This window comes from Narcine bancroftii, chromosome 5 (genome assembly GCF_036971445.1).
Source record: "Narcine bancroftii isolate sNarBan1 chromosome 5, sNarBan1.hap1, whole genome shotgun sequence".
Classification (NCBI taxonomy): Eukaryota; Metazoa; Chordata; class Chondrichthyes; order Torpediniformes; family Narcinidae; genus Narcine; species Narcine bancroftii.
In genome coordinates, this window is record NC_091473.1 from 4,128,744 (window position 1) to 4,154,231 (window position 25,488).

Here is a 25,488-nt window from a genome sequence, read left to right on the forward strand (position 1 = left end):
TATGTCATCAAGTGTGTATCTACTAACGCAATGTTATTACAGTGCCAATAAGCAAGGTTCGAATCCGAAGCTGTCTAAGGAGTTTGTTATTCTCCCTGTGACCTTCATAGGTTTTCTTCCAGTGCTACGGCACTGAGAGCGTGGAGGAACAAAGGGATCTGGGAATATAGATACTTAATTCCATGAAAGTGGCATCACAGGCAGACAGGGTTTGTGAAGAAAACTTCTGGCATCTTGGCCTTCATAAATCAAAGTATTGAGTATAGGAGTTGGGATGTTATGGTGAAGTTGTATAAGGCCAAATTTGGAGTACTATGTGCAATTCTGGTCGCCAAACTACAGGAAGGATATCAGTAAGATTGAAAGAGGGCAGAGAAGATTTAATAGGAGTTGAGTTACAGGGAAAGATTAAACAGATTAGGACTTTATTTCTTGGAGTGAAGAAGAATGAGGGGAGATATTTACAAAGTTATGAGACAATAAATTTGAGTAAGTGCTTTCTACTTGGATTAGGAGAGATAATTTGGAGAGGACTTGGCTTTAGGGGGAAAGGTTTATGAGGATCATTGGGGGAACTTAGTGGGAATGTGGAATGAGCTGCCATCCAACCTGGTAAGTGTGGGCTCACTCTTAAGTTTGAAGAATAAATTGAATAGAAATGTGGATGGGAGAGGTCTGGAGGGTTATGGACTGGGTGCAAGTCAAATAATGTTTCGGCACAGACTAGAAGGGACAAATGGCTTGTATTCTGTGCCAGTTTACTCCCACCATCTAAAATATACGGGGTTGGTCGGTTAACTGGGTGGCACAGGTTTCATGGGCTGGAAGGGTCTTTTCCTGTTCTTATTATTAAAATTTAAATTTTTTTATTTAAAAAAATGTTTGGTCATGCTGCAAGTTGTAAGTGAGACCTGTATGAAGAACAGGAGATAAGGTTCAGGGTAATGGAATGTGAGGCAAAGGGAAGATTGCAGCCAATTTCTGATTTATTGTCAGAGTACATATGTGACATCACATATAACCCTGAGGTTCCTTTTCCTGCAGGTGAGGCAGAATTACCACTTATTGATAGTGTAAAAATAAAACTGTACAGATCATAAACGTGTAAACAAAGAACTATGAACAGATAATGAATGTTTTTTAAAAAAAACTACAATACAGAGAAAATGTTTAAAAAATCAATAATGTGCACAGAAGAGTCCTTAAATGAGTCTCTGATTGAGCTTATTGTTGGGGAGTCTGATGGTGGAAGGGTAGCAGCTGTCCCTAAATCTGGTGGTGCGAGTTTTATGGCACCTAGACCTCTTTCCTGAAGGCAGCAGCGAGAACAGAGCAGGTGCTGGGTGGTATGGATCCTTGACGATCATTGCTGCTCTCCAACATCAGTGTTCCCTATAGATGTTCTTGATTGAGGGGAGGGTTTTGTCTGTTCACTACCTTTTGGAGGGCCTTTCGCTCAGAGGTATTGGTGTCCCAGACCGTGATGTAGCCGGTCAGCACACTTTCCACCACACCTCTATAGAAATTTCTGATGTTCTACCAAACCTCCGCAAACTCCTGAGGAATTAGAGGTACTGACATGCTTTCTTCCTCTCCCTCTCTTATCCCCCAATGATCACTGGATTGTACACCTCTGGTTTTCCCTTCCTGAAGTCAACAATCGGCTCCTTGGTTTTGGTGACATTGAGTGCAAGGTTGTTGTGGTGCACCATTCAGCCAAGTTTTCAATCTCCCTCCTGTATGTTGACTCATCTCCTTTCTTTACACAACCCACTACTGTGGTATCATCAGCTAACTTTTAGACAAAGATGGAATTGACTTTAGACAAATTCCAGTTGTTATTGGACAAACTCTTGGATTATCTTGAACTTGTTATCTTGCCCTTCTGGTGAAACGTTCCTACAGCAACCTCTGCAAAATCAATGCAATGTTTCTTCTCTGTCAGAAAGATTTCAGTTTCAACCTGAGCAGAATTTTAATCCTCTTTCTGTTGCCTTCAGATTTGGAGACCATGGAAGCTCAAGTGGATTCAGCAGATATCGATGAGGGTTTATACTCCAGACAGCTGTAAGTAGAATATGGAAGCTAAGTAAGTCATTTTAAAGAAATGCACAAAAGGTTGGGGTGATATCAAAGGGAAATCCACGGAAGGCTCAGCTTGCCACTGACTGAAGAATGTCAAATGTAGGGAGTGAGCAGGTTGAGGCTGTACACCATTTATGTATCTGATTCATTCTGCATTTTTGTGGGCCAAACCATCATTTAATTGTTCATCCTTAAGTGGTACTTGAGGAGGTTGTGAGCTGCCCTCAACCACTGCTGTCACTGAGGTATGTACATACCCACAATGCTGTTCAGGAGAATTTTGACCCAGGGAAGGTGGTGATATATTTCAGTCAGGATGGCTTAAAAATACAACGAAATGTTGGAGGAACTCAGCCAGTCTTTTCAGCAAAGATATATTTCAGGAGACAAAAATATATTGCTGACGTTTTGGGCCGGAGCTCTTTTTCAAGTGTTTCATCACAGGCCAGAAGCAATAGAGATTTTCCAAGACAGTGTTATTTTTATAATAATATTTTTATTATTAATTATTGTTACAGAGTTCTATGTTGTTTATTGGCCTATGTGTTGTGTGGTTTATGTTAAAAAGTGACAGTTTGCCTTAGAGAGCCAAGGTGAAGGTGGACTGCTGAGAGAGTGGGAGATGGACTGAGCATGTGCAGAAGATGATCTAAAAATTTCTGGACTTGGATGATGAACCACCACTGGGTGGTGCTGTGGAGTGGAAGAAGGCCCAGAGCATGAGTCATGGTCTGGTGGACAGTTTAGAATGTTGGGATTTCAAAAGGGATGAAGATTCTGAAGGTAGCCAGAAGGATCTGGACCAAGCCAGTGGTTCCTCTCTCTGCAAGCAACACAAGACAACTTCGAATTTTGTTCTCTCTCGCTCTCTCTCTCTCTCTCTTTCTCTCTCTCTCTCTCTCTCTCTCTCTCTTCTCTCTCTCTCTCTCTCTCTCTCAAATTTCTTTTAGCTTCAGTTTACCAAACAAACTGAATTTTGTTTATGATGTTTGCTTCGGTTGAGATCAAAGTTTTGTGAGTCTTGTGTGTTTTGTATTTGTTTGTGTCTCAGTTTTTTTCTGTGGCTGGTTGGAAATATAACTTAGACTTTAATTACATATGTTATATTTAGGCTGGGGAATTTATTAGTTTTACACTGTTAAGAAATTTGCATAGTATCCAGTGGCCAATGTTATAAAAGGGGAGATTTTGAATTGAAGTTTGAAGGTGAATTTTTTGTTAAAGTAATAATTCATCTTTACCCCTGTGTTATATGCCTTCTTTGTGGTTGATGGTTTGATCTTGTAACATAACTAATAATGTAACACCTTTACACCTTATCTAACTTATCTAAACTATGCATGAATAGACTCATGTGGGTGGTTGGGGGTGTGAGTGTGAGTGTGTGTGTGTGTGTGTGTGTGTGTGTGTGTGTGTGTGTGTATGAGAGAGAGAGAAACCCAAAACCATTACAGCTTAGGCACAATTCCAGAATGTCTTTTCGAAGTTAGTCTTACAAATCCTGTGTTGATAGGGTTGACGGCAAACAAGGGGGCATTAGTGTGACTGGGGTGGGCACATTGCAATGCTTGTAAACTCACTTAGCGGGGAGGGGAGGATGGTGTGGGTGGATGCTGGTAGCCAACTGCCATCGAACGTTATAGTCTTCTGGCCCTCCGACGTAGCCGACGAAAGCACTACTTTTATTGTTGGGAGAGTCATTAGTGTGCGGGGGCAGGTCTGATGGTGAGTGATGGCCGTGAACGTATGGGAGGGGCACAGCACCTCGATTGGAGTGGGCAATGCCCGTGGCTGCCTCCCTCCTTGGCACCAACCTTGAGTGTTGCCATGAAGACTCTTAAACTGATGCAAAGAAGTGATTACGAATGAGGTGGGAGAGACTGAGACTGCCAAAAACTCATGAAACCTTGTCGAGTGACTTCCAGAGTGAATATCCTTTTGGATGAGTGGTGGTCACAACTCCTCTTTTCCTTTAGTTGGGGAACAGAAACGTGCGATTTCCACAAAGCTTTCAAAAACTCTGGCAAGGGTCAATCAAAGTGATCTCTCTCTCACACACACACAGACAAACACACACACACACACACACACACACACACACACACACACACACACACACACACACACACACACACACACACACACTCACACACCCAACCGCCCACATGAGTCTATTCACGCATAGTTGGGGGGTTAAGTTTAGATAAGTTAGATAAGGGAAAATCAGACAAATTGTCCATCACCCCACAGAGCTACTCCAGCACCGTCTTCCTTCAGGTGTGCTGTTCCTTTAACAATGGCTACTGATCACACAGCACCTGTTCCTTTAAATGTTTCTTCCCACCTGTGCCTGGATAAAAGCATCAAATGTTCCTTCACTTCCTCCAGAGGTCTGTACCTGACTGTTGCCAACTCAGTTCTCTCCATAGTTGTGAATGGTCGCAGTTTAATTTATTGACCCTTAAAGTGCAGTCACTCTAAAATGAAATTCCTCGTAATACAAGGAATAAGCCAGTAGCAGGGAATTTTGGAATTCAAACAATGGGGGAGAAATCTAGACCAACAGAAGATGTTAATTGGAGGTGATAAGGTACAAGGCAAGAACATGTGTGAAAGGTGATGAAATAGAGAGACAGAGAGAGGGGAAGAAGTGGGGGTTAAACGAAAGCCAGAAGTCGATATTAATGGCATCCAGTTGGAGGGTTCCCAGTCAGAAGATGTGTTGTAGTCTGGCAGTGTCTGAGACCATGGACAGACATGTCAGCAAGGGAAAGGAATGGAGAACTGAAATGGGTGGCCACTGGGAGATCCGCGCCATTGCGGTGGGCAAGGCCGAGGTGCTCAACAAAGTGGTCTCCCGGTCCATCCGACGTGGCTTGGAGGGCAACTTCCAGGTCCAACGTCCTCGAAGTTGCTGGAGGTGGTTTGGAAGGTGCTGCGTCAGGAGGCTGGGTGAGTTGCTGCAGTGTATCCTGCCGATTACTCTGCTTCAGTAGTGTGTGAATGAATTTGTGAGCAGGGTCACTATCAAGCCGGCTGTCACATCGCTTATGGAGCTTGTTGAAGCGGCATTCGTCCAGATTAAGTGGAGAGTGTTGCATCGCTCACCTGACTTGAGCTTTGTAGGTGGTGGGACAGGCTTTAGGGCGTTCGAAGTTAGTTTCTTGCTGAAGTTTCTGATCCCTCTGACCTGATCTTGTAATCACATTGTGTATATAGCAATTCGAGTTCCATTTTCAATCAATGGTAAGCCCCCCCGCCCCCCCCCCCCCCCCCCCCACCCAAGGTGATGGATGGTGGAGATTCAATGATGGAATGCCTTGAAAGCTAGGTGATAATAGCAGGATTTTGTCTCTGCTGTACACCGAGTTAAATTCAGTTGGCGTAGTGGTTCATGTGATACGATTACAGCTCCACAGACCAGAGTTTGAATCCAGCACTGTCCGTAAGGAGTTTGTGCGTTTTCCTTATGACCTGCGTGCGTTTCCTCCCGATGCTCTGGTTTCCTCCCACCCTTCAAAAAAAACCACAATCTTGGGTTAATTTTATCGAGTGGGAGGGCACAGAGGGGCATGACGACCAGACAAGGGGCTGGTCATTTAAAACTAAGGCACGTAGAAATTTTTCTCAAGGCTGGTGAATATGGATTGTGAGAAATATTTGAACCAGTTTGATAGATAAGGGAACAGGGGGTGGGGATTAATGGTGCAAGGGAGGAGTTGAGGTCAATGTTGATCAGCAATGAAGGGGGTGGGAAGGCTGGAGGGGCCCGGCGGCCTATATATCCTTGTGTTCTTGTAGTGTTGCCTACCCAGCATCACACAGCTTGTTTTCCCCACCTTCCAAAGATCCACAAGCAGAATGGTTCTGTCAACAGCCATTGTTTAATCTCACTAAACGTGCTCCTTCAAACATTTGACTACTTCCTCAGGAGTTTGCAGAAGTTTGGTATGAGACCAAAAACCCTGGCAAATTTCTACAGATGTCTGGTGGAAACTGTGCTGACTGGTTGCATCACAGTCTGGTAGGGGGACCCCAATACCCCTGAGTGCAAAGCCCTCCAAAAAGTAGTGGACACACCCCAGGACATCATACGCAAAACCCTCCCCACTATCGAGAATATCTACAGAGAATGCTGCTGTCGGAGTGCAGCACCAATCAAGGATCCATGTTTCATCGTGTATTCGTATGTGTGAGTTCTTAGACAACACATGGATGAAGGAAAATGTTCTTTACTTTCAAGTTATGGTAAACAGCACCATGAGGTCGCAAGTCTTCATTACAGATCTGCATACTGCGTGTCAGCCCCCTGCTGGCAGCCAAGTCTAATCAAACACTAAAGGCATTGCTAATTGCATTGCAACCATGATCTCTATCATTACAGTCCACACCACCCAGCACACGCTCTGTTCTTGCTGCTGCTGCCATCAGGAAAGAGGTCTAGGTGTTACAAGACTCACACCTCCAGGTTCAGGAACAGCTGCTCCCCCCTCCACCATCAGACTCCTCAACAACAAACTCAACCAGGGACTTGATTGATTTTCTTTTGTTCTCTCTGTATTGCACAGTTTGTTTACATTCATTATCTGTTTACAGTTCTTTATTTGTTTACATATATACACTGTGTACAGTTTTGTTTTGCACAACCAATAAGTGGTAATTCTGCCTCACCTGCAGGTAAAGGAATCTCAGGGTTCTATGTGATGTCATGTATGTACTCTGACAATAAATCTAAACTCCTTGATTTCTTTCAATGCCAGAGATATGTATGGAGGCAGTTACAATTTATGTGATCTGCCCTCATTTTCTCTTGAGAACTTATTGCTGTCGCCAGGAGAAAGTAAATGGTTCCCAACTTAATTGAACGATAAGCTGGCTAACCAGACCTGGTTTTCACCAGGATATAGGTGGTGTGGTCCAACCTCGTGTACAGTTTTGGATCTGAGTGGTAACCTGTGTTGTCTGAAGCCAATATGTGATTTATTTTTTTTTAATTTAAATTTAAATATACAGCACTCTTCCTGCCCATGAGCCCTTGCCGTCCAATCACACCCAATTGACCTACAGCCCCCAGTACATTTTGAAGAGTGAGAGGAATCCAGAGCACCTGGAAGAAAGCCACGCAGACACATGAAGAACGAGCAACCTCCTGACAGACAGCGCCGGATTCGAGTCCCAGTCACTGGCGTAGTAACACCATTGTGTTAACTGTGACCATGCAGAAAATCCGAGTGTGGCATGGGTGTCAGTCCCACACTGACCGCAGTTTCCAGCCACGGTGGGGGGGGGGCTCTCGGCTTCCCGCTTCGTCTCTCTCATTGAACTGGAATGGGCAATCAAATGTTGGCTCAGTTTGCGAAGCTCTCAGTGCTTGAATGAATCAAAATAGAAAGAAGGATAGCAATGGAAGGAAACAATGTCACCGGAAGCCCAGAGGGAAACAGCACAGTGAGAAGTTGGGGCAGGAACAGGTGTCGAAAACATCTGAAAGAGCAATGTTCACAATGTGGTGACATTTTTCACTGAAGAAAACCAGTGATAATAACCATATCTCCTGGTTCTCAGTGGGAAAGGACACCCATGTCCCTGTGAATGTAAAGGCTACCCAATCTCAATATTTGGGCATCATGGTTTGCATAGCAGTTAGCATAGTGCTGTTACCACGCCAGAGATCCAGGTTCGAATCTGGTACTGTTTGTAAAGTGTTTGCATGTTCTCCCCGTATCTGCATGGGTGTTCCAGTTTCCTCCCATCTTCAAAAAAAAAATGTTTAGAGATGTATTTTGTTGGGGGGGGGGGGGGGGGGTGGAGCGCAGGCTCGTGGGCCGGAAGGGATTGTTGCCGTGCTATACATCTAAATTTAATTAAATTTAAAAAGGCAAAATCCAAACACAAACAATGAAAGGCTGGAATCTCTTCTGTAGGTACGTCCTGGGCCATGAGGCCATGAGGCAAATGAAGAAGGCGAATGTATTGATCTCTGGGATGCGAGGGCTTGGTGTGGAGATCGCCAAGAATGTTATCCTCGGAGGAGTCAAATCCGTGACAATTCACGATGAAGGCGCTACAGAGTGGAATGATCTCTCCTCCCAGGTGGGTGGAAATGCCATCAATTTCAGAAATAGAGGCAAAACAAGAATTCCTGGAAATACTGAAAGAGGCCAGGCAGCCCCTTGTGGCGATAGAAATGGTTAACATTACTGGTGGACAACCAGCAACAGAAGATTTCATTATTCCCGGGTGCTTATTCCAAAACCTGTGTGTTCTCCTAATGTTTAATGAGCTACGAACAAACTGAAGGAAAATAGAAATGTCTGTGCCTTTTTTCTGGTCATTCCTGGGAAGAGGGTGGTCTCACCTAAAACCAAAATGCTTCAGGCACTGAAAAACTGAAACGAACCTAAGTAACAGTGGCGGGCGGCATCTGTTGAGCGAGAAACAGACGTTAATGTTGTGGGTCACTGATCTTTCTTCAGAACCGGGAAGTGCAAGTCTCCTTGCCGTCTGTGATAGGATGGAGATCAGGGGAGTAGTGATGGAATCTAGTGGCAGGAAGGTGGGGGAGGCTAGGCGTGGACAGGAAACAGGCCCGACGGTCCAAGGATGGGGGAGGGGTGGTGGTGGGGAAGGGTCAACATTTCGGGTCAAAACCCTGCATCGGTCTTGACGACAGTCTTCCTGCTGATGCTGCTCGACCTGCTGAGTTCCCTCAGCAGATTGTTTTGTCCTCCAGACCCATCCTGTTTCTTCATTCATCCCGATTGCAGTGTTACATCATTCTTTATGTTGCTCCCTTCCTCTTTTGCCATCTCCCCCCACCCTGCCACCCGTCTGTCCTCTGCATCCTACAACCTGATTAACCCTCCCCTCTCTTTTGCGATCATTAATTCTGTTTCACGGCCGAGACCTAACTTGCAAGTTCTGATGGGAGTGAGTAACACCTTATTTTCCGTCTGGGCACTCTCCTGTCACATGGTGTTAACAGTGACTTCTCTGGCTTCTGCTAGCCTCCTTCCTGCTCTCCCTCTTTCTTCATCCCTCTGTCTTCTTTTCTCCAGCTCTCCACCCCTTCCCTCTCCATTCACAGAGCCATTCCTCTTCCCCTTGTTTGCTGCTGTGCCCTCCCTCCCTTAGCCACCTTTGACCTCATTGCCTGTGGGACTGTGCCCCTCCCCCACCCCATCATTTTGTTTGAGCGCTGCCGACATTTTACTCCTACCTTGATGAAGGGCTCAAGCCCGAATCGCTGGTTACATATCCTTAACTTGGCCTGCTGAGTTGCTCCAGCAATGTGTCGCACTTGCTCGTTCCCTGTTTGAATGAAGGAAAGCAAAAACTGCTGGAAACATTTAGCAAGCCGGGCAGCACCTGTGGAGAGGCCACCCAAGTTGACGTTTTGGGTCAAATATCTTCATCAGGAGTGGAAGAAGAAAAAAACGTTAATTTTACATTTCAGAAAGGGAGAGCTGAGATGGAAGGAATATCTCTGACTGGGCAGGGGCAGTGGTACACTGTTGATAGAATCATTTGACATAGGAGTGAGGATAAGTGGGAAAACTCCTTGAGTTTGTGGTTTGGTCTCGGTGTCATTGTACAGAAACCCAAGACAGGCGGGTCAGTGAATCTGAGCATGCTCCATGAAGAGAAAATGGGTCCACTTTAATCCACGTCTGCAGCGTTTATTTCTCCTTTCATGGTTTTACATGGAAGTTGTTGAAATAGCAGAAATTCAGCTGACTTCTACCTGCAGGAACTTGACAAACACGCATTGAAATCTACAGAGAAGAGAGTTCATTGATGGAACCTGTAGGGTGGAGTGAAATATCCAACAAATATGAAATATTTATGTGGAATAGGTGGTCCACTTAGTGAAACGGCTTTACAGGCGCCAGAGATTGGGACTGGGGTTTGTATCCCGCACTGTCTGTAAGGAGTTGATACGTTCTCCCTATGTTTGCGCGGGCTTTCCCTGGGGGCTCTGGTTTCCTCCCACCATTCAAAACGTACTAGCGTGTAGGTTAATCGAATGTAAATTGGGCGGCACAGTCCCGTGGGCTGAAATGGTCGTGCTGTATGACTAAATTTAAAATTATTAAATTTATCTTTTTTTTCCAGTTTTTTCTGACCGAGAACGATATTGGGGAAAATAGAGCAGAAGCATCGAAACAGCACCTCATTGCGCTGAACCATTATGTTCCTGTCTCCTCTTACACGGAGAAACTGACAAAGGATGTCCTCTGTCAGTATCAGGTAAAATAAAACTATTACCCTGTTTGCGTCGAATCCAATTGCAGGGGTAAGTTTGCTAAATGCCAGGATCAGCTTCTCGATGATCCACAGACCACTGTGTCCTGGTTCAGTAACCAGACTATTATCCAGAAATCTGGAACAACACCCCAGAGGCAGGAGTAATTAAATACATCTAGAATAAGTAGCTGATGTCAGTAGAAAACTCATTTCGTTGGTAAGTACATCAGATTCACTGATGTCTGTCAGGGAGGGAAATCTGAGGTCAGACTCAAACTCCAGGGAGTGAAACATGCAAGTCTGTTTGTTGTAAAAATACAGAAATGCTGGAGGAACTCAGCAGATCTCATAGCGTCCATAGGAGGTGTAGGTACATAACTGACATTTCGGGCCAGAGCCCCTTGTTCAAGGAATGAAGAAGGGCTCAGGCCCGAAATGTCATTTATGTACCTACACCTCCTATGGACGCTATGAGATGACTTAGTCCAACAATTCAAACTCCAGGGGTCCAGACAGGGTGCACTATTGCCAGGTCACTTTTTGTGCACTTGGATAACTGTAAATATTTATTATCTATGAATTTTCTTGTATTTATTGTCTCTTTTTAATTCAATTAACTATTACTGTAAGGGCAGAATGGTTGGTGTGGCGGTTAGTGCAACACTGTTACAGCACCAGTGATCAGGACCGGTTTTCGAATCCCCTGCTGTCTGTAAGAAGTTGTTACATTCACCCCGTGTCTGCGTGGGTTTCCTCCGGGGGATCGTTTCCTCCCGCCATTCAAAACGTACCAGGGGTTGCATGTTATTTGGGTGTAAATTGGGCGGCACGGTTTCATGGGCCAAAATGGCCTGTTACCATGCTGTATGTCTAAATTTTAAAAATATAAATTTTTAAAATTATTATAGTTTATTAGCTGTCTTTAATTTTTACAAGGAATCTGCCCAGCTGCAGCAAGTGAGAAGTTCAGTGGGTGTATACATTGTACAATGTGGGTTACAATAAACTCATTGTCACCATTCTAACTTGGGAGACTTTTCACTGCCCATTGGCACAGAAAACCACCAAATTGGGGGCTATCTCTGAATGTGTAGAAGGTGTCAGACTAACCTGCAGCTTGTCCAAGTAAACAATAGGCCCTGAATCACATTCTCATTTCTCCAGCCTCACAAGCATCTAAGGTCATTCAGGCCACATAATTAATAACCTCTGCCTCTAAACGTGCTGACATCAGGTGAGGATTCCACAGTTTCCTTTGACCTTTCTCCCCAGGCAGATCAGGTTAATTCCACAGCTTCTCTTTCTGGTTAGATATGCTTCTGTACAGCAAAAGAGAGGGTCATCCTTAATCAACTCTTTGACTTCACAACACAGGTTTTTAAAAATTAAATTTAGACAGGCAGCAGAATAACAGGCCCTTTCACCCCACGAGCCTAATTGACCTACAACCCCCGGTACATTTTGAAGGGTGAAAAGGAAACTGGAGTCGCCAGGGAAAACCCACACAGACAGGAGAACGTACAAACCCCTTATAGACAGTGTGGGATTCGAATCTCAGTCGCTGGCACTGTAACAGCGTTGCACTAACTGCTACACTATTTGGCCTCTAGTTCCGAAAGGCATTGGGGTCTCCCAATGTGAAGTCACCTGGGGTGCCAAGCTAGGAAAGCAGAGCTAAGTGGGCATTCACTGGTTAGGAGCTCCTGTCGTCAAATGTCATTGAATAAGGGCTCAGTGTTGCTAACGCTTGTGAGCCTCAAAAATGGTGCTGTTACAAAGTAAATCAGCCACAGTGGTAATAACCAAGACAATGATTTTGGTAAAATAATAATTTTTTATTATTAATTATTAATAACATAAAACTTCATACTTAACTTTAAACTTAACTCTAAACCTACCCATTATGCACCAATGTATGTATGTATGTGTTATATACATTACAGTTTAAGCTTGATTCTGAAGAGATTATTTTAAAGTTCAGTCTCGAAGCTTTTGTTGAAACTCAAAGTCTTTACTGTTGTTCAAAAACAATTCTTTTTTTTTTTCTTTTATATTAACAATATTTTATTAATGAATCACAACCTTGTGGTGAAGCTATTTTTTGTATCTAACGCAAGGTGCCGCATTCATCTTCGACTCCCTCTGGTGGTCAGGAGTATCACTAGCACTCTATCACCATACCACCTTCCTTTTTTTTTTTTTTTTAAATTTTTTATTTTTCACACCATAAATCACAATAGCCATGATATACACTTTTTCTTTTCCACACATTTACAGTGACTTTTTCTCCCTCCCCCCTCCCTCCTCCCAAGCCACCCCCCCATCCCCCCCCCCCTCTCATCCATTTTAGTTATACAATCTAGGTTGCATTAATTCAGTTAGACAATGTTGTCATTCAACAAAAATACACCAGAAATTCTACTGAGTCCATTTTTTTCTTCTCTTCTCCTTCCATCAACTTAGGTAATGTTTGTTCCCGGTAGGTTTTCGCTATTGTATTTAATGTAAGGCTCCCATACTTGTTCGAATATTTCAATATTATTTCTTAAACTATATGTTATTTTTTCTAATGGAATACATTTATTCATTTCTATATACCATTGTTGTATTTTCAAATTATCTTCCAATTTCCAGGTTGACATAATACATTTTTTTGCTACAGCTAGGGCTATCTTAACAAATCTTTTTTGTGCATCCTCCAAGTCAATTCCAAATTCTTTATTTTTTATGTTACTTAGGAGAAAGATCTCTGGATTCTTTGGTATATTGTTTTCTGTTATTTTATTTAATATCTGATTGAGATCATCCCAAAATTTTTCTACTCTCTCACATGTCCAGATTGCATGAATTGTTGTTCCCCTTTCTTTTTTACATCGAAAACATCTATCAGATACTGTTGGGTCCCATTTATTTAACTTTTGCGGTGTAATGTATAGTCTGTGTAACCAATTATATTGTATCATACGCAGCCTCGTATTTATTGTATTTCTCATCGTTCCAGAGCATAACTTCTCCCATGTTTCCTTTTTTATCTTTATATTTAAATCTTGTTCCCATTTTTGTTTAGTTTTACCATTTGTTTCCTCGTTTTCCTTTTCTTGCAGTTTAATATACATATTTGTTATAAATCTTTTGATTAACATTGTATCTGTAATCACATATTCAAGGTTACTTCCCTCTGGTAAACTCAAGTTGCTTCCTAATTTATCTTTCAAGTATTCAAAAACAATTCTGAAGTAAGTATGAGACATCATATTTTAAATTGTTTCTGAAAAGCAATTGTGAAGTATTTTGAAACATCAAGTCATCAGACCTCTTTAAAACTCTCAAATTTCCTTTGTAGTGTGGCGGTGTGAGGAGTGGAAGAAACACAGCCACCATGTTGAGGGTTGTTAACGACTGTTTTTATTCAAATTCAGCACGCCCCTTTAAGGGCAGCATGAGCTCAGTCACTTGGTGCATTGGGACATCATAATCGCTGCCCAGGGTGCGCGCTGGAAGGGATGCTGGAGTTGGAGAGCAACCTCTGGCGACGCCATTTCCCCATGGCTGCCCCGCCACGTGGCGATACAAGCAGGGCCGGTTCACCTGAGGATGTGCGCCGCCACAGTAGAGTTGTTTTCAGAGCAATGTTTCTTCATAAGAATGATTTTTCTCTCTCTTGCATGGAGATTTTTGGAATTTGTGCTCCACACAATAAATCTGTCCTTTTCAAAAGAGATAGTAAAGTGGGTTTCTTCCACGATTATTTCACAAACCTAGACAAGGGCTGAACTAAGTAGCCACATTTTAAAAAAATGGTTATGTTTCAAATGCAAGATTACTTTCTTTCTTAATCAAAAATGACCTTTTCCATGGACACAATGAGGCTGTCCTCTTTATCTTAAACAAACAGTCAGAAGTGGTCTTCCTCATTCAAAAGCCACTTATTCTGTGCTCTCATTTGACGAGATTACTGTATTTAAAATCGTGTCTTACTTACAGAATAGCCAAGCCCCTTCAATCCTGTGTTACTTACAGGATGGCCAGGTGCCTTCTGGTTCCAAAATGCCTCCTGTTCCAGTAATATGTTTCTCTGAAAATTCTCATTGCATGACACATGACATTATTTCTGTTTCTGTTTCATTTCTCTTTTGAAGCCACTTCATATCCATATGCCAGAAGTTTTCGTGGATCTGACTCCGAACTGTCTGTTAATCATTGAATTAAAAGTCCTGCTTGTTTGAATTAGCTGGCTCTGAATTTCCATTCTAACGACATACATAAATAAGCAAAGTATCTTGTATTTAAACAGATGGCCACCTTGAGCAACCAGCAGTTCTTCTTGAGTAATTAAATCAGTTTTTAAAGAAGTAAACACTCCATTGTTCTCAGTATCTCAAGAACCACTATAAAGTTTTTCATCTTTCTGCTCCAGTTGCAGAATTAACAGACGTTTCATCTCTGCAAATGGCGTGCCATCTCAAAGAATTGTGTGTGTCTGTGTGTCCCTGTATCCAAACCCACAAAAACTAAGTTTACTAAAAAATCTACATTTTATAACTAAACATTAATCATAATTCCATCACACTGGCAACAGTGGCTGTTCGTCAGCATTGGCTGGAAATACTCCTTGGAACCCTGGGTCAAGGCCGGTGTGTTCAACTGTCACTGGCATCACACCACTGCTGGCTAGCAGATGTAGGGTCTGATTCGCCCCTGCAGCTGGTGCACGGATGTTACTCTCTGGAACACGTGCCTATAGTGTCTCCATCATTGCCTGAAATCAACTCGAGTGGTGCTGGCCCAGTTAAAAACCCAGACGCAGGGAGAACGTACAAATTCCTTACAGACAATTCCGGATTCGAACCGGGCCGCTGGCACTGTAACAGAGACCAGGACCGGTGATCCAGAAACACGTGTTCAAATTGCAGCACATCCCTAAGGAAGTGATATTTAAATAACTAATAGATAAGCTAGAAGCAGGGAGATCATTTCCACTGGCAGGGGTGACTAGAATAGGAGACAGAGCTTCAAGACTCGGGAGAGCAGGTTTAAGACAGAGATGAGGAGGAACTGCTTCTTCCAGAGAGCAGTGAATTTGTCGAATTCTCTGCCCAACACCGCAGTTGAGGCTGCCTCATCAGTAATTAAGACGCAGATGGATTTTCCGCAAGTAGAGGAATTACTACTTGTGGGTGAGCAGAGCATGACCGGCCAAATCGCTTCTCCTATTTCTTGTGGAGATAAAGTTGTAATAATGACTCAGATTATTGTATATGCCTGGGAAGTCAAAGAATTGCTGGAGGAACTGTGGAGGACAGACAGCATCCATGAGTAGAGATGGTTAATGTGTCAAGTTGGAATCCGGTTGGGGAGTCACGTGATGGAGTAGTGGCTGGTCAGGGAATTCCAGCCCTCTCCGGAAAAGTTGAAAAAAAAATGCACAAAACACAAAGGTACAAGAATAAAAATTAAAACAAAGTAAAAAATAAAGGTGAGAAGAACATGGCAGCGAAGAGAGAAAAGTCGAAAACAACAGGAAGAAGAGAAGATGAAAGAACGTCGAAAGAAGAAGGTGAAGGCCTTACCTGTCCGAAGAGGCCCGCCACGGAGAGAAAGGCCCGCTCCCACAGGTCAGTGGAGGTCCCGGGCACGGGACTACAAAAATGGCTCGCAGAGCCGAGTAAAAGTGCGCAACCGCGCATGAAAAAAAACACACTGACGGGAGGGGGGAACAGGTGCGGAGTCGATCTCCACAGCTGAGAGAGACACCTGCAGCACAGGAGCAGGTGTAGAACACAGACAATCACGAAAACAAGAAAGAAGAGGGTAAAAAGAAAACAAGGAAACAACAGAAGGTGAATCCAGAGGAAGAAGAAGAAAAAGAACAGAAAGAAGTGGAAGAAGAAGAGAAAGGCAAGACAATGGATGTATCTTTTTTTAAAGAATATATGGAATCAGTGAAAGAATGGCAATTACAAGAATTTAATGAGATAAAAAGAAGAATTAAGAGTGCAGAAGAAAAAATGAATAAAATTGAAATGGTCATATCAGAGATAGGAAAAAGAGTGGATAATGTGGAAGAACGAGAAATAATCGTAGAAATGGAAGTAGAGGACTTAAAAGAGAAATTAGAAGAATCTAATAAAAAAGTTAAAGAGGCACATGAGCGGTTAGCTCAGAAGATAGATATAATGGAAAACTATAATAGAAGAAATAATATAAAGATAGTGGGCCTTAAGGAAGATGAAGAAGTCAAGAATATGAGAGAATTTATAAAAGATTGGATCCCCAGGGTCCTAGGAAGACCAGAATTACAGGAAGAAATGGAAATAGAGAGGGCACATAGAACATTAGCCCCGAAACTACAACTGCAGCAAAAACCAAGATCCATTTTAGTAAAATTTTTAAGATATACAACAAGAGAAAATATATTGGAGAAAGCAATGAAGAAAATAAGAGAAGACAAAAAGCCACTGGAATACAAAGGTCAAAAAATTTTTTTCTATCCAGACATAAGTTTTCAACTCCCGAAGAAGAGGAAGGAGTTCAATACAGCAAAAACGATCTTATGGAAAAAAGGATATAAATTTATGTTAAAGCACCCAGCGGTACTTAAAATAGTTATTCCAGGGCAACAAAACAGACTATTCTCGGATCCGGAGGAAGCACGAAAATTTGCAGAACAACTACAAAACAAGCAGAGAGATGAAGACATGTAATGAGAGTAAAAATGACCACGAACTATATGTATGTGTGTATATGGGTATACATATATATATATATTTATATATATATATGTATATAGACGTGTATGTATATATGTGTATGCATGAGTGTATCCGTATTTAGAGGAAAATATATAGAGTATAGATAAGAATTAATAAGGCAATGAAAGGGAATAGAGGGAATAAGGAGGGAATTAAAAGAGTGACCTTTGTTATATATGAAAATTGAAATCTTTTCCGGGGGGGCTGGGAGGGGAGGAGTTACGGTCACTGCAAAATCAGTTGACGCTTGCGAGTGAATTCGCAAATACAAATGGAGAGGGGAGATGTGGTTGCCCGGCAAGGGATAAAGGGCAAGTCAGGAGGGGGAGGGGAGAATGGGGTTAAAGAAGTTTTAAATAGGAGAATAAGGAAAATGTTTGATGTTTTAGAAATGTTGTCTTATAAAGTGTTCAAAACAAGAAAGCAGAAATGGATAAGAAGGAAAGGTGATGATGGAGAAACGGAAAGGGAAGATAAACAAAGTATGAAATGGCTACGTTAAACTATATGACTTTAAATATTAACGGAATACATAACCAAATCAAAAGGAAGAAACTGCTAAATTTACTGAAAAAAGAAAAAAATTGATATAGCATTTGTGCAAGAAACACATTTAACTGAATTGGAGCACAAGAAATTAAAGAGAGATTGGGTAGGACATGTAATAGCAGCGTCGTATAATTCAAAAGCAAGAGGAGTAGCTATATTAATCAGTAAAAATATACCAATTAAAATAGAAGAGGAAATAATAGATCCAGCAGGGAGATATGTAATGATAAAATGTAAGATATATTCCGAGTTTTGGAATCTACTCAATGTGTATTCACCTAACGAAGAAGATCAAAAGTTTATGCAAGATATTTTTTTGAAGATAGCAGATACGCAAGGGAACATATTAATAAGAGGGGATTTCAACCTTAATTTGGATTCAAATATGGATAAAACTGGGAAAAAAATTAACAGAAAGAACAAAGTAACCAAATTTATAATTAAATCGATGCAAGAAATGCAACTTTTGGATATATGGAGGAAACAACACCCAAAGGAAAAGGAATATTCATATTATTCGGGTAGACATAAAACATACTCAAGAATACACCTATTTCTGTTATCAGCTCGTATGCAAGATAGAGTAAGAAAAACAGAATATAAAGCTAGAATATTATCGGACCATTCACCCTTGATATTGACAATAGAGTTAGAGGACATCCCTCCAAGAATGTATAGATGGAGATTAAACTCCATGCTACTTAAAAGGCAGGATTTTAGAGAATTAATTGAAAGACAAATTAAAATGTACTTTGAAATAAATACAGAATCAGTGAAAGATAAGTTTATACTATTGGATGCAATGAAAGCGTTCATTAGAGGGCAAATAATAAGTTATGTAACCAAGATGAAGAAGGACTACAGTCAGGAAACAGAGCAGTTGGAAAGGGAAATAGTAAATATAGAAAAAGAATTACCAATGAAGGAAGATACAACTAAAAGAAGAGAATTGGCAGATAAAAAAATAAAATATGAAACACTACAAACATATAAGGCGGAGAAGAACATAATGAAGACAAAACAGAAATATTATGAACTAGGGGAAAAAACGCATAAAATTCTAGCATGGCAGCTTAAGACAGAACAAGCTAAGAAAATGGTATTGGCATCAAGGAAAAAAGACAAACAAATCACATATAATCCAACGGAGATTAATGAAAACTTTAGAGAATTCTATGAACAATTATACCAAACTGAAAACGAAGGGAAAGAAGGCAAAATAGATGAATTTTTAACTAAAATTGAACTACCAAAATTACAAATAGAGGAACAAAATAAATTAACAGAGCCATTTGAAATAGTAGAAATACAAGAGATTATAAAAAATATACCAAATAATAAAACACCAGGAGAGGATGGATTCCCAATAGAATTCTATAAAATATTTAAAGATTTATTAATTCCTCCCCTCCTGGAAGTATTCAACCAGATTGACAAAACACAAAGCTTACCAGATTCATGTAAAACTGCAATAATTACAGTAATACCAAAGCAAGGGAAAGATCCACTCGCACCAGCGTCATATAGACCAATATCATTACTTAACACAGATTATAAGATAATAGCTAAACTATTAGCAAACAGATTAGCAGATTATGTACCTAAAATGGTAAATCTAGACTAAACTGGATTTATTAAAAAAAGACGGACAACAGACTATATTTGTAAATTTATTAACTTAATTCATGCAGTAGAAGGGAGTAAAGTGCCAACAGTAGCAGTTGCTTTAGACGCAGAGAAGGCCTTTGACAGAGTAGAATGGAATTATTTATTCAAAGTATTGCAAAAATTCAGTTTACCAGTGAAGTGTATTAATTGGATTAAAGCATTATATAAGGGGCCATTGGCGAAAGTGACAGTAAATGGATATATATCAAAGCAATTTAATTTAAGCAGATCAACAAGGCAGGGTTACCCACTATCACCCTTATTGTTCGCGTTAGCTATAGAACCACTAACAGAATTGATAAGAACAGAAAATAATATAAAAGGGATAAAAATAAAAGACAAGGAATATAAAATCAGTTTATTTGCGGACGATGTTATAGTATACTTAACAGAACCAGAACTATCAATAAAAGAATTATATAAGAAATTTAAGGAATATGGAGAAGTGTCGGGTTACAAGATTAACGTAAATAAAAGTGAAGCAATGCCAATGAATAATGCGGATTTCTCAAAATTTAAGAAGGAATCACCATTCAGATGGCAAATGCAAGCAATAAGATACCTAGGTATACAAATAAATAAAAATCTCGGCCATCTATATAAACTCAATTATTATCCACTAATGAAAAAATTAGAGGGTGATTTAGAACATTGGAAAGATTTACCACTAATACTAATAGGAAGGATAAACTGTATTAAAATGAACATTTTCCCAAGGATACTATACCTATTTCAGGCATTGCCAATACACTTGACAGAGAAATTCTTCAAGGAGTTAAAGAAAATTATAAGGAAATTTTTATGGAAAGGGGGGAAACCGAGGATAGCACTAGATAAATTAACAGAATAGTATAAACAAGGAGGCTTACAATTGCCAAACTTTAAAAATTATTATAGAGCCGCACAATTAAGATACCTATCAGATTTTTATCAAACAAGGGAAAAGCCAGAATGGACTAGATTAGAACTAGATAAAATAGGGGAAAAGATACCTGAACACATATTATATAAATGGGATGAAAAATTGGTACAACGTAGGAGTTCTCCAGTATTACATCATCTGCTCAATATTTGGAAGAAGATTCATGTAGAAAGGAATAAAACAAATTACCAATTACCAAAACTAATAATGACGCAAAATCAGTTACTCCCTTTTATAATAGATAACCTTTCCTTTAGAGAATGGGAGAAAAAAGGGATCAAAAGAATAGAAAATTGTTTTTCAGGAAATAGATTATTATCCTTTGAACAAATGAAGGATAAATATAATATAACTCAAGATACAGTGTTGGCATATTACCAATTGAGATCCTACTTGAAGGACAAATTAAGAAGTAGTCTGAGGTTACCAGAGGGAAGTAACTTTGAATATGTGATAACAGATACAATGACAATCAAAAGATTTATAACAAATATGTATATTAAACTGCAAGAAAAGGAGAATGCGGAAACAAATGGTAAAACTAAACAAAAATATAAAGATAAAGAAGGAAACATGGGAGAAGTTATGCTCTGGAACGATGAGAAATACAATAAATATGAGGTTACGTATGATACAATATAACTGGATACACAGGCTATACATTACACCTCAAAAGTTAAATAAATGGGACCCAACAGTATCTGACAGATGTTTTCGTTGTAAAAAAGAAATAGGAACAACAATTCATGCAATCTGGACATGTGAGAAAGTAGAAAAATTTTGGGAAGATCTAAACCAGATATTAAATAAAATTACAGAAAACAATATACCAAAAAACCCAGAGATCTTCCTCCTAAGTAACATAAAAAATAAAGAATTTGGACTTGATTTGGATGGTGCACAAAAAAAGATTTGTTAAGATAGCTCGGCCGTAGCAAAAAAAATGTATTATGTCAACCTGGAAATTGGAAGATAATTTGAGAATACAACAATGGTATGTAGAAATGAATGTATTCCATTAGAAAAAATAACATATAATTTAAGAAATAATATTGAAATATTTGAACAAATATGGGAACCATACATGAAACACAATAGAGAAAACCTACCGGGGACATCTACCACCTAAATTAATGAAAGGAGAAGGAAATGAAAAGAATTGACTCAGTGGAATTTCTTGTTTATTTTTATTGAATGACAACATTGTTTGACTGGTTTAATGTGTCTTAGATTTTGTACTTTAAATAAATGGGGGGGGGGAGGTAGGGAGGGTGGGATGGGAGGAGGGAGGGGGGGAGAAAATGACACTGTATATATTTGAAAAGGAAAATGTATGTATCTTGATCAGTGTGGTTTATGGTGTGAAAAATTAAAAATAAAAAAAAAAGTTGGAATCCGGTTGCATGGTCCGTCTGATAGGAAAGAAGGGAATCGAGGATAATGGGGAGAAGGCAAGAGAATGGGTTTGAAAAGGACAGTAAATCAGCTACGATGGAATGGTGGGGTGGATTTAATGGGCTGAATGGCCTGATTCTGCTCCTATGTCTGTCTTATGGTCTGTCTTGTCCGCAAATTTCCTCCATCTAGAGAAGGAAATCCACTGTCCTTCCCTGGTCTGACCCACAGATGCTCCAATACTCTACTACTTCATCCTCAATTTTTAATTTTAATTTTTAGATATACAGCACAGTAACAGGCTCTTCCAGCCCACAAGCCCATGCCACCCAATTAACCTACAGCCCCGTGCGTTTTGAATGGTGGGAGGAAACGGCAGTCCCCGGAGGAAACCCACGCAGACACAGGAAGAGCATACATCTCCTTACAGACAGAGCAGGATTTGAGCCCCCGTTTGCTGACGCTGTAACTGTGTTGGGATAGATGATAAATGCTGGCATCCTATAGACAAATTTTTTTTTAAAAAAGGATAATTTTCGATCTTTTCTCACATTGTTCATTCCTTTATCAGCGGCAATTTTAATGAGCTAAAATCTTCTGGAACATTTCACTGGAAGTCACAGGGGACGTGATTCAATGGGGTGGTGAAGTTTGTCACATTTGCCTTCTTCAGCTGGGGCATTCAAGGTTAGGGGGGTACAGTTGGCGTAGCGGTTAGCGCAACGCCTTTACAATGCCAGCGATCGGGTTTCAAATCCCGCACTGTCTGTAAGTAGTTTGTACATTCTCCATGTGTCTGCATGGTTTTTCCCTGGGGAAGCTCAGTTTTCCTACCACTGTTTAAAAACGTACTGGGGTGCAGGTTAATTGGGCGGTACGGGCTCGGACAAAATGGCCTGTTACCTTGCTGTTTGTCTAAATTTTTTAAAAATATTAAAATGTTGCAATTGGACAAAATATGTGTAAGGCCACATTTGGAATACTGTGTGCTGTTCTGGTCAACTTGCTGTAGGAAGGATGTTACAGAACTAGAAGAGGTGCAAAAAAGATCCATAAGAATGTTGTGGAATACACAAAAGTACTGGAGAAACTCAGCAGGTCACAAAAGTAAAGGATAACCAACGTTTCCAGCCTGAGCCCTTCACTGAAGTATGAACAAAAAGCAGGCAGATGCCCTGAATAAAAAGGTGGCAAGAGGAGAGGTCATTGGAAGGGGCAGGAGGAGGAGTTCAGGCTAATAGATAGATCATAAGTGGATATAGTTGGGAGGGTAAAAGCTGAGATGATAGGGGAGGAGGTAGCTCTCTGAATTAAGAGGGGCGGGTGGGGATAGGGAAAAAGATGGTGGGGGTGAGGTTCACAAAAACTGGGGTTGATGTTATTCCAAGATGTCCTCCTTCAAAAGAAGTGTGGCTTCCCCTCTACTACCATCAGCCGAGCTCTCAATCGCAACTCCTCCATTTCCTGTGCATCTGCCATGCCGCCCCACCCCCCCATCCCGAGACTCAACAAGGACAGGATTCCCCTTGTCCTCGCCTACTGTCCCACCAGCCTCCATATCCATCATATTATCCTCCTCAACTTCCGCCATCTACACCGTGATCCCACCACCGGACACATTTTCCCCTTCCCTCTGCTCTCTGCTTTCCAGAGACAGCTCCTTCCATGATTCTATCGTCCGCTCGTCCCTCCTGACTAATCACCCTCTGGGTACATGCCCTTGTGTCCACAGGAGATGCTCCACTCGTGCCCACACCTCAACAATATTCGGGGCCCCAAAGAGTCCTTCCAAGTGAAGCAACATTTCGCTTGTGAATCTGCAGAGGTCATCTACTGTATCCGGTGCTCCAGTTGTGATCTTCTCTACCTCTGAGAGGCTGAACACAGACTGGGAGATAGTTTCGTTGAGCACTTTCTGCTGCAATAACAGGGACCTCTCAGTTGTCAACCATTTAAATTTCACACACCAATGGCACACTGAAATGTCACTCCATGATCTCATGCACTGCCACACCAAGGCTGCCCTCAAATTAGAGGAACAGCATTTGGCTATTCTCCAACCAGTCAGCTTGAGCATGGACGTCCAGTTTCTGTTAAACCTCTCCCCAAATCCCTCTATTTCTCTATCCCTCTGTTTCCTTTTCTCCAGCTCTCCTTCCTTTCTCTCTCTATTCGGAGAGTTCAGAGAACCTAAACACTGGTTACCTTTAGATGTCACCTTACCTGCCGAGTTTCTCCAGCATTACAATGATAGACTTTCCTGTTTAACTTCACAAGACCACTGGGCTTGAGTTAAGAGGAAGGGCCTTTTCCTTGGAGAATGGGAGGCTGAGCGGTGACCTTATTGATGTTCAGATAGTCCCAACTTACGATGGTCAGACATGATTTTTTGAAGTTACGATGGTTTGAATCCATACAGTACTTTGAATTTTAGCTAGGCTATGATATTCAGTGTCTTCCTGACAGCCCTGTGTCAGCCCCCACATTGATTCCACTGCCCTGTTCACTCCACACAGCCCCGTGTCAGTCCCCACACTGATCCCACTGCCCTGCTCTCTCCCCACTGCCCCGTGCCGGTCCCCACACTGATCCCACTTCCCTGCTCTCTCCCCACAGCCCCGTGTAGGTCCCCACACTGATCCCACTGCCCTGCTCTCTCCCCACTGCCCCGTGCCAGTCCCCACACTGATCCCACTTCCCTGCTCTCTCCCCACTGCCCCGTGCCGGTCCCCACACTGATCCCACTTCCCTGCTCTCTCCCCACAGCCCCGTGTAGGTCCCTACACTGATCCCACTGCCCTGCTCTCTCCCCACTGCCCCGTGCCGGTCCCTGCACTGATCCCACTGCCCTGCTCTCTCCCCACAGCCCCGTGTAGGTCCACACACTGATCGCACTTCCCTGCTCTCTCCCCACAGCCCCGTGTAGGTCCCCACACTGATCCCACTGCCCTGCTCTCTCCCCACTGCCCCGTGCCGGTCCCCACACTGATCCCACTTCCCTGCTCTCTCCCCACAGCCCCGTGTAGGTCCCCACACTGATCCCACTGCCCTGCTCTCTCTCCACTGCCCCGTGCCGGTCCCCACACTGATCCCACTTCCCTGCTCTCTCCCCACAGCCTCGTGTAGGTCCCCACACTGATCCCACTGCCCTGCTCTCTCCCTACAGCCCCGTGTTGGTCCCCACTCTCTCCCCACAGTCCTGTGTCAGTCCCCACACTGATCCCACTACTCCACTCTCCCCACAGCCCCATTTCGGTCCCCACACCGTTACCACTGCCCTTTTTCGACAGGACTATTTCAACTTGTGCTGGGAGTGCCAGAACGTAACCCACTGTAAGTTGAGGACTACCTAGATATAAAATCATGAAGGGCATAGATAAGGTAAATAATCTTTGGCTTCTTTCCCCACCCCTCCCCCACCCCCAGGGTAAAAGAATCTTAAACTAGAGGCCAGAGATACAAGTGAAAGGGGAAGGCTTTAAAAAGGACCTGAGGGATAACCTTTCTGCACTGAAGGTGATGGGACTATGGATCGAGTTGCCGGAAGATGTGGTGGAGGCAGGGGCAATGGTTATGTTTAAAAGGCATTTAGAATGGCACGAAAAGGAAAGTTTTAGAGGGATATGGGCTAATTTCAGGCAAATAGGATGTGCTCAAATGGGCAACTTGGTCTGCCAAGATGAGTTGGGCCAAAGGGTCTGATCCCATGCTGCCTTGCTCTGACTCGAACAGCGCAGCAACTGTCCTCTTCCGCTGACCGTCAGAGTTACAAAATAAGTAAAATCACAAAACTCTGCAGATGCCGTGGTTGAAGTAAAAACACACAATGCTGAAGAAACTCAACAGTTTCCTTTATCCAGCAAAGGTAAA

At 41.9% G+C, this 25,488-nt stretch overlaps 1 protein-coding gene across 4 annotated transcripts in view; it reads left to right on the top strand.

The window, feature by feature from the left end:
- Positions 1-25,488, top strand: part of uba1 (ubiquitin-like modifier activating enzyme 1) — a 381,394-nt gene that overhangs the window by 7,716 nt on the left and 348,190 nt on the right. For 3 of the 4 annotated variants that reach the window (XM_069936574.1, XM_069936577.1, XM_069936576.1), the window contains exons 2-4: positions 2,001-2,067; positions 8,010-8,178; positions 10,201-10,335. In XM_069936574.1, coding sequence (XP_069792675.1) covers positions 2,012-2,067; positions 8,010-8,178; positions 10,201-10,335 — 360 coding nt within the window. In that variant the 5' untranslated portion in view covers positions 2,001-2,011. Of the gene's footprint in view, positions 1-2,000; positions 2,068-2,899; positions 3,100-8,009; positions 8,179-10,200; positions 10,336-25,488 lie in introns of those variants that run through there. The other variant, XM_069936575.1, reaches the window with a different exon arrangement.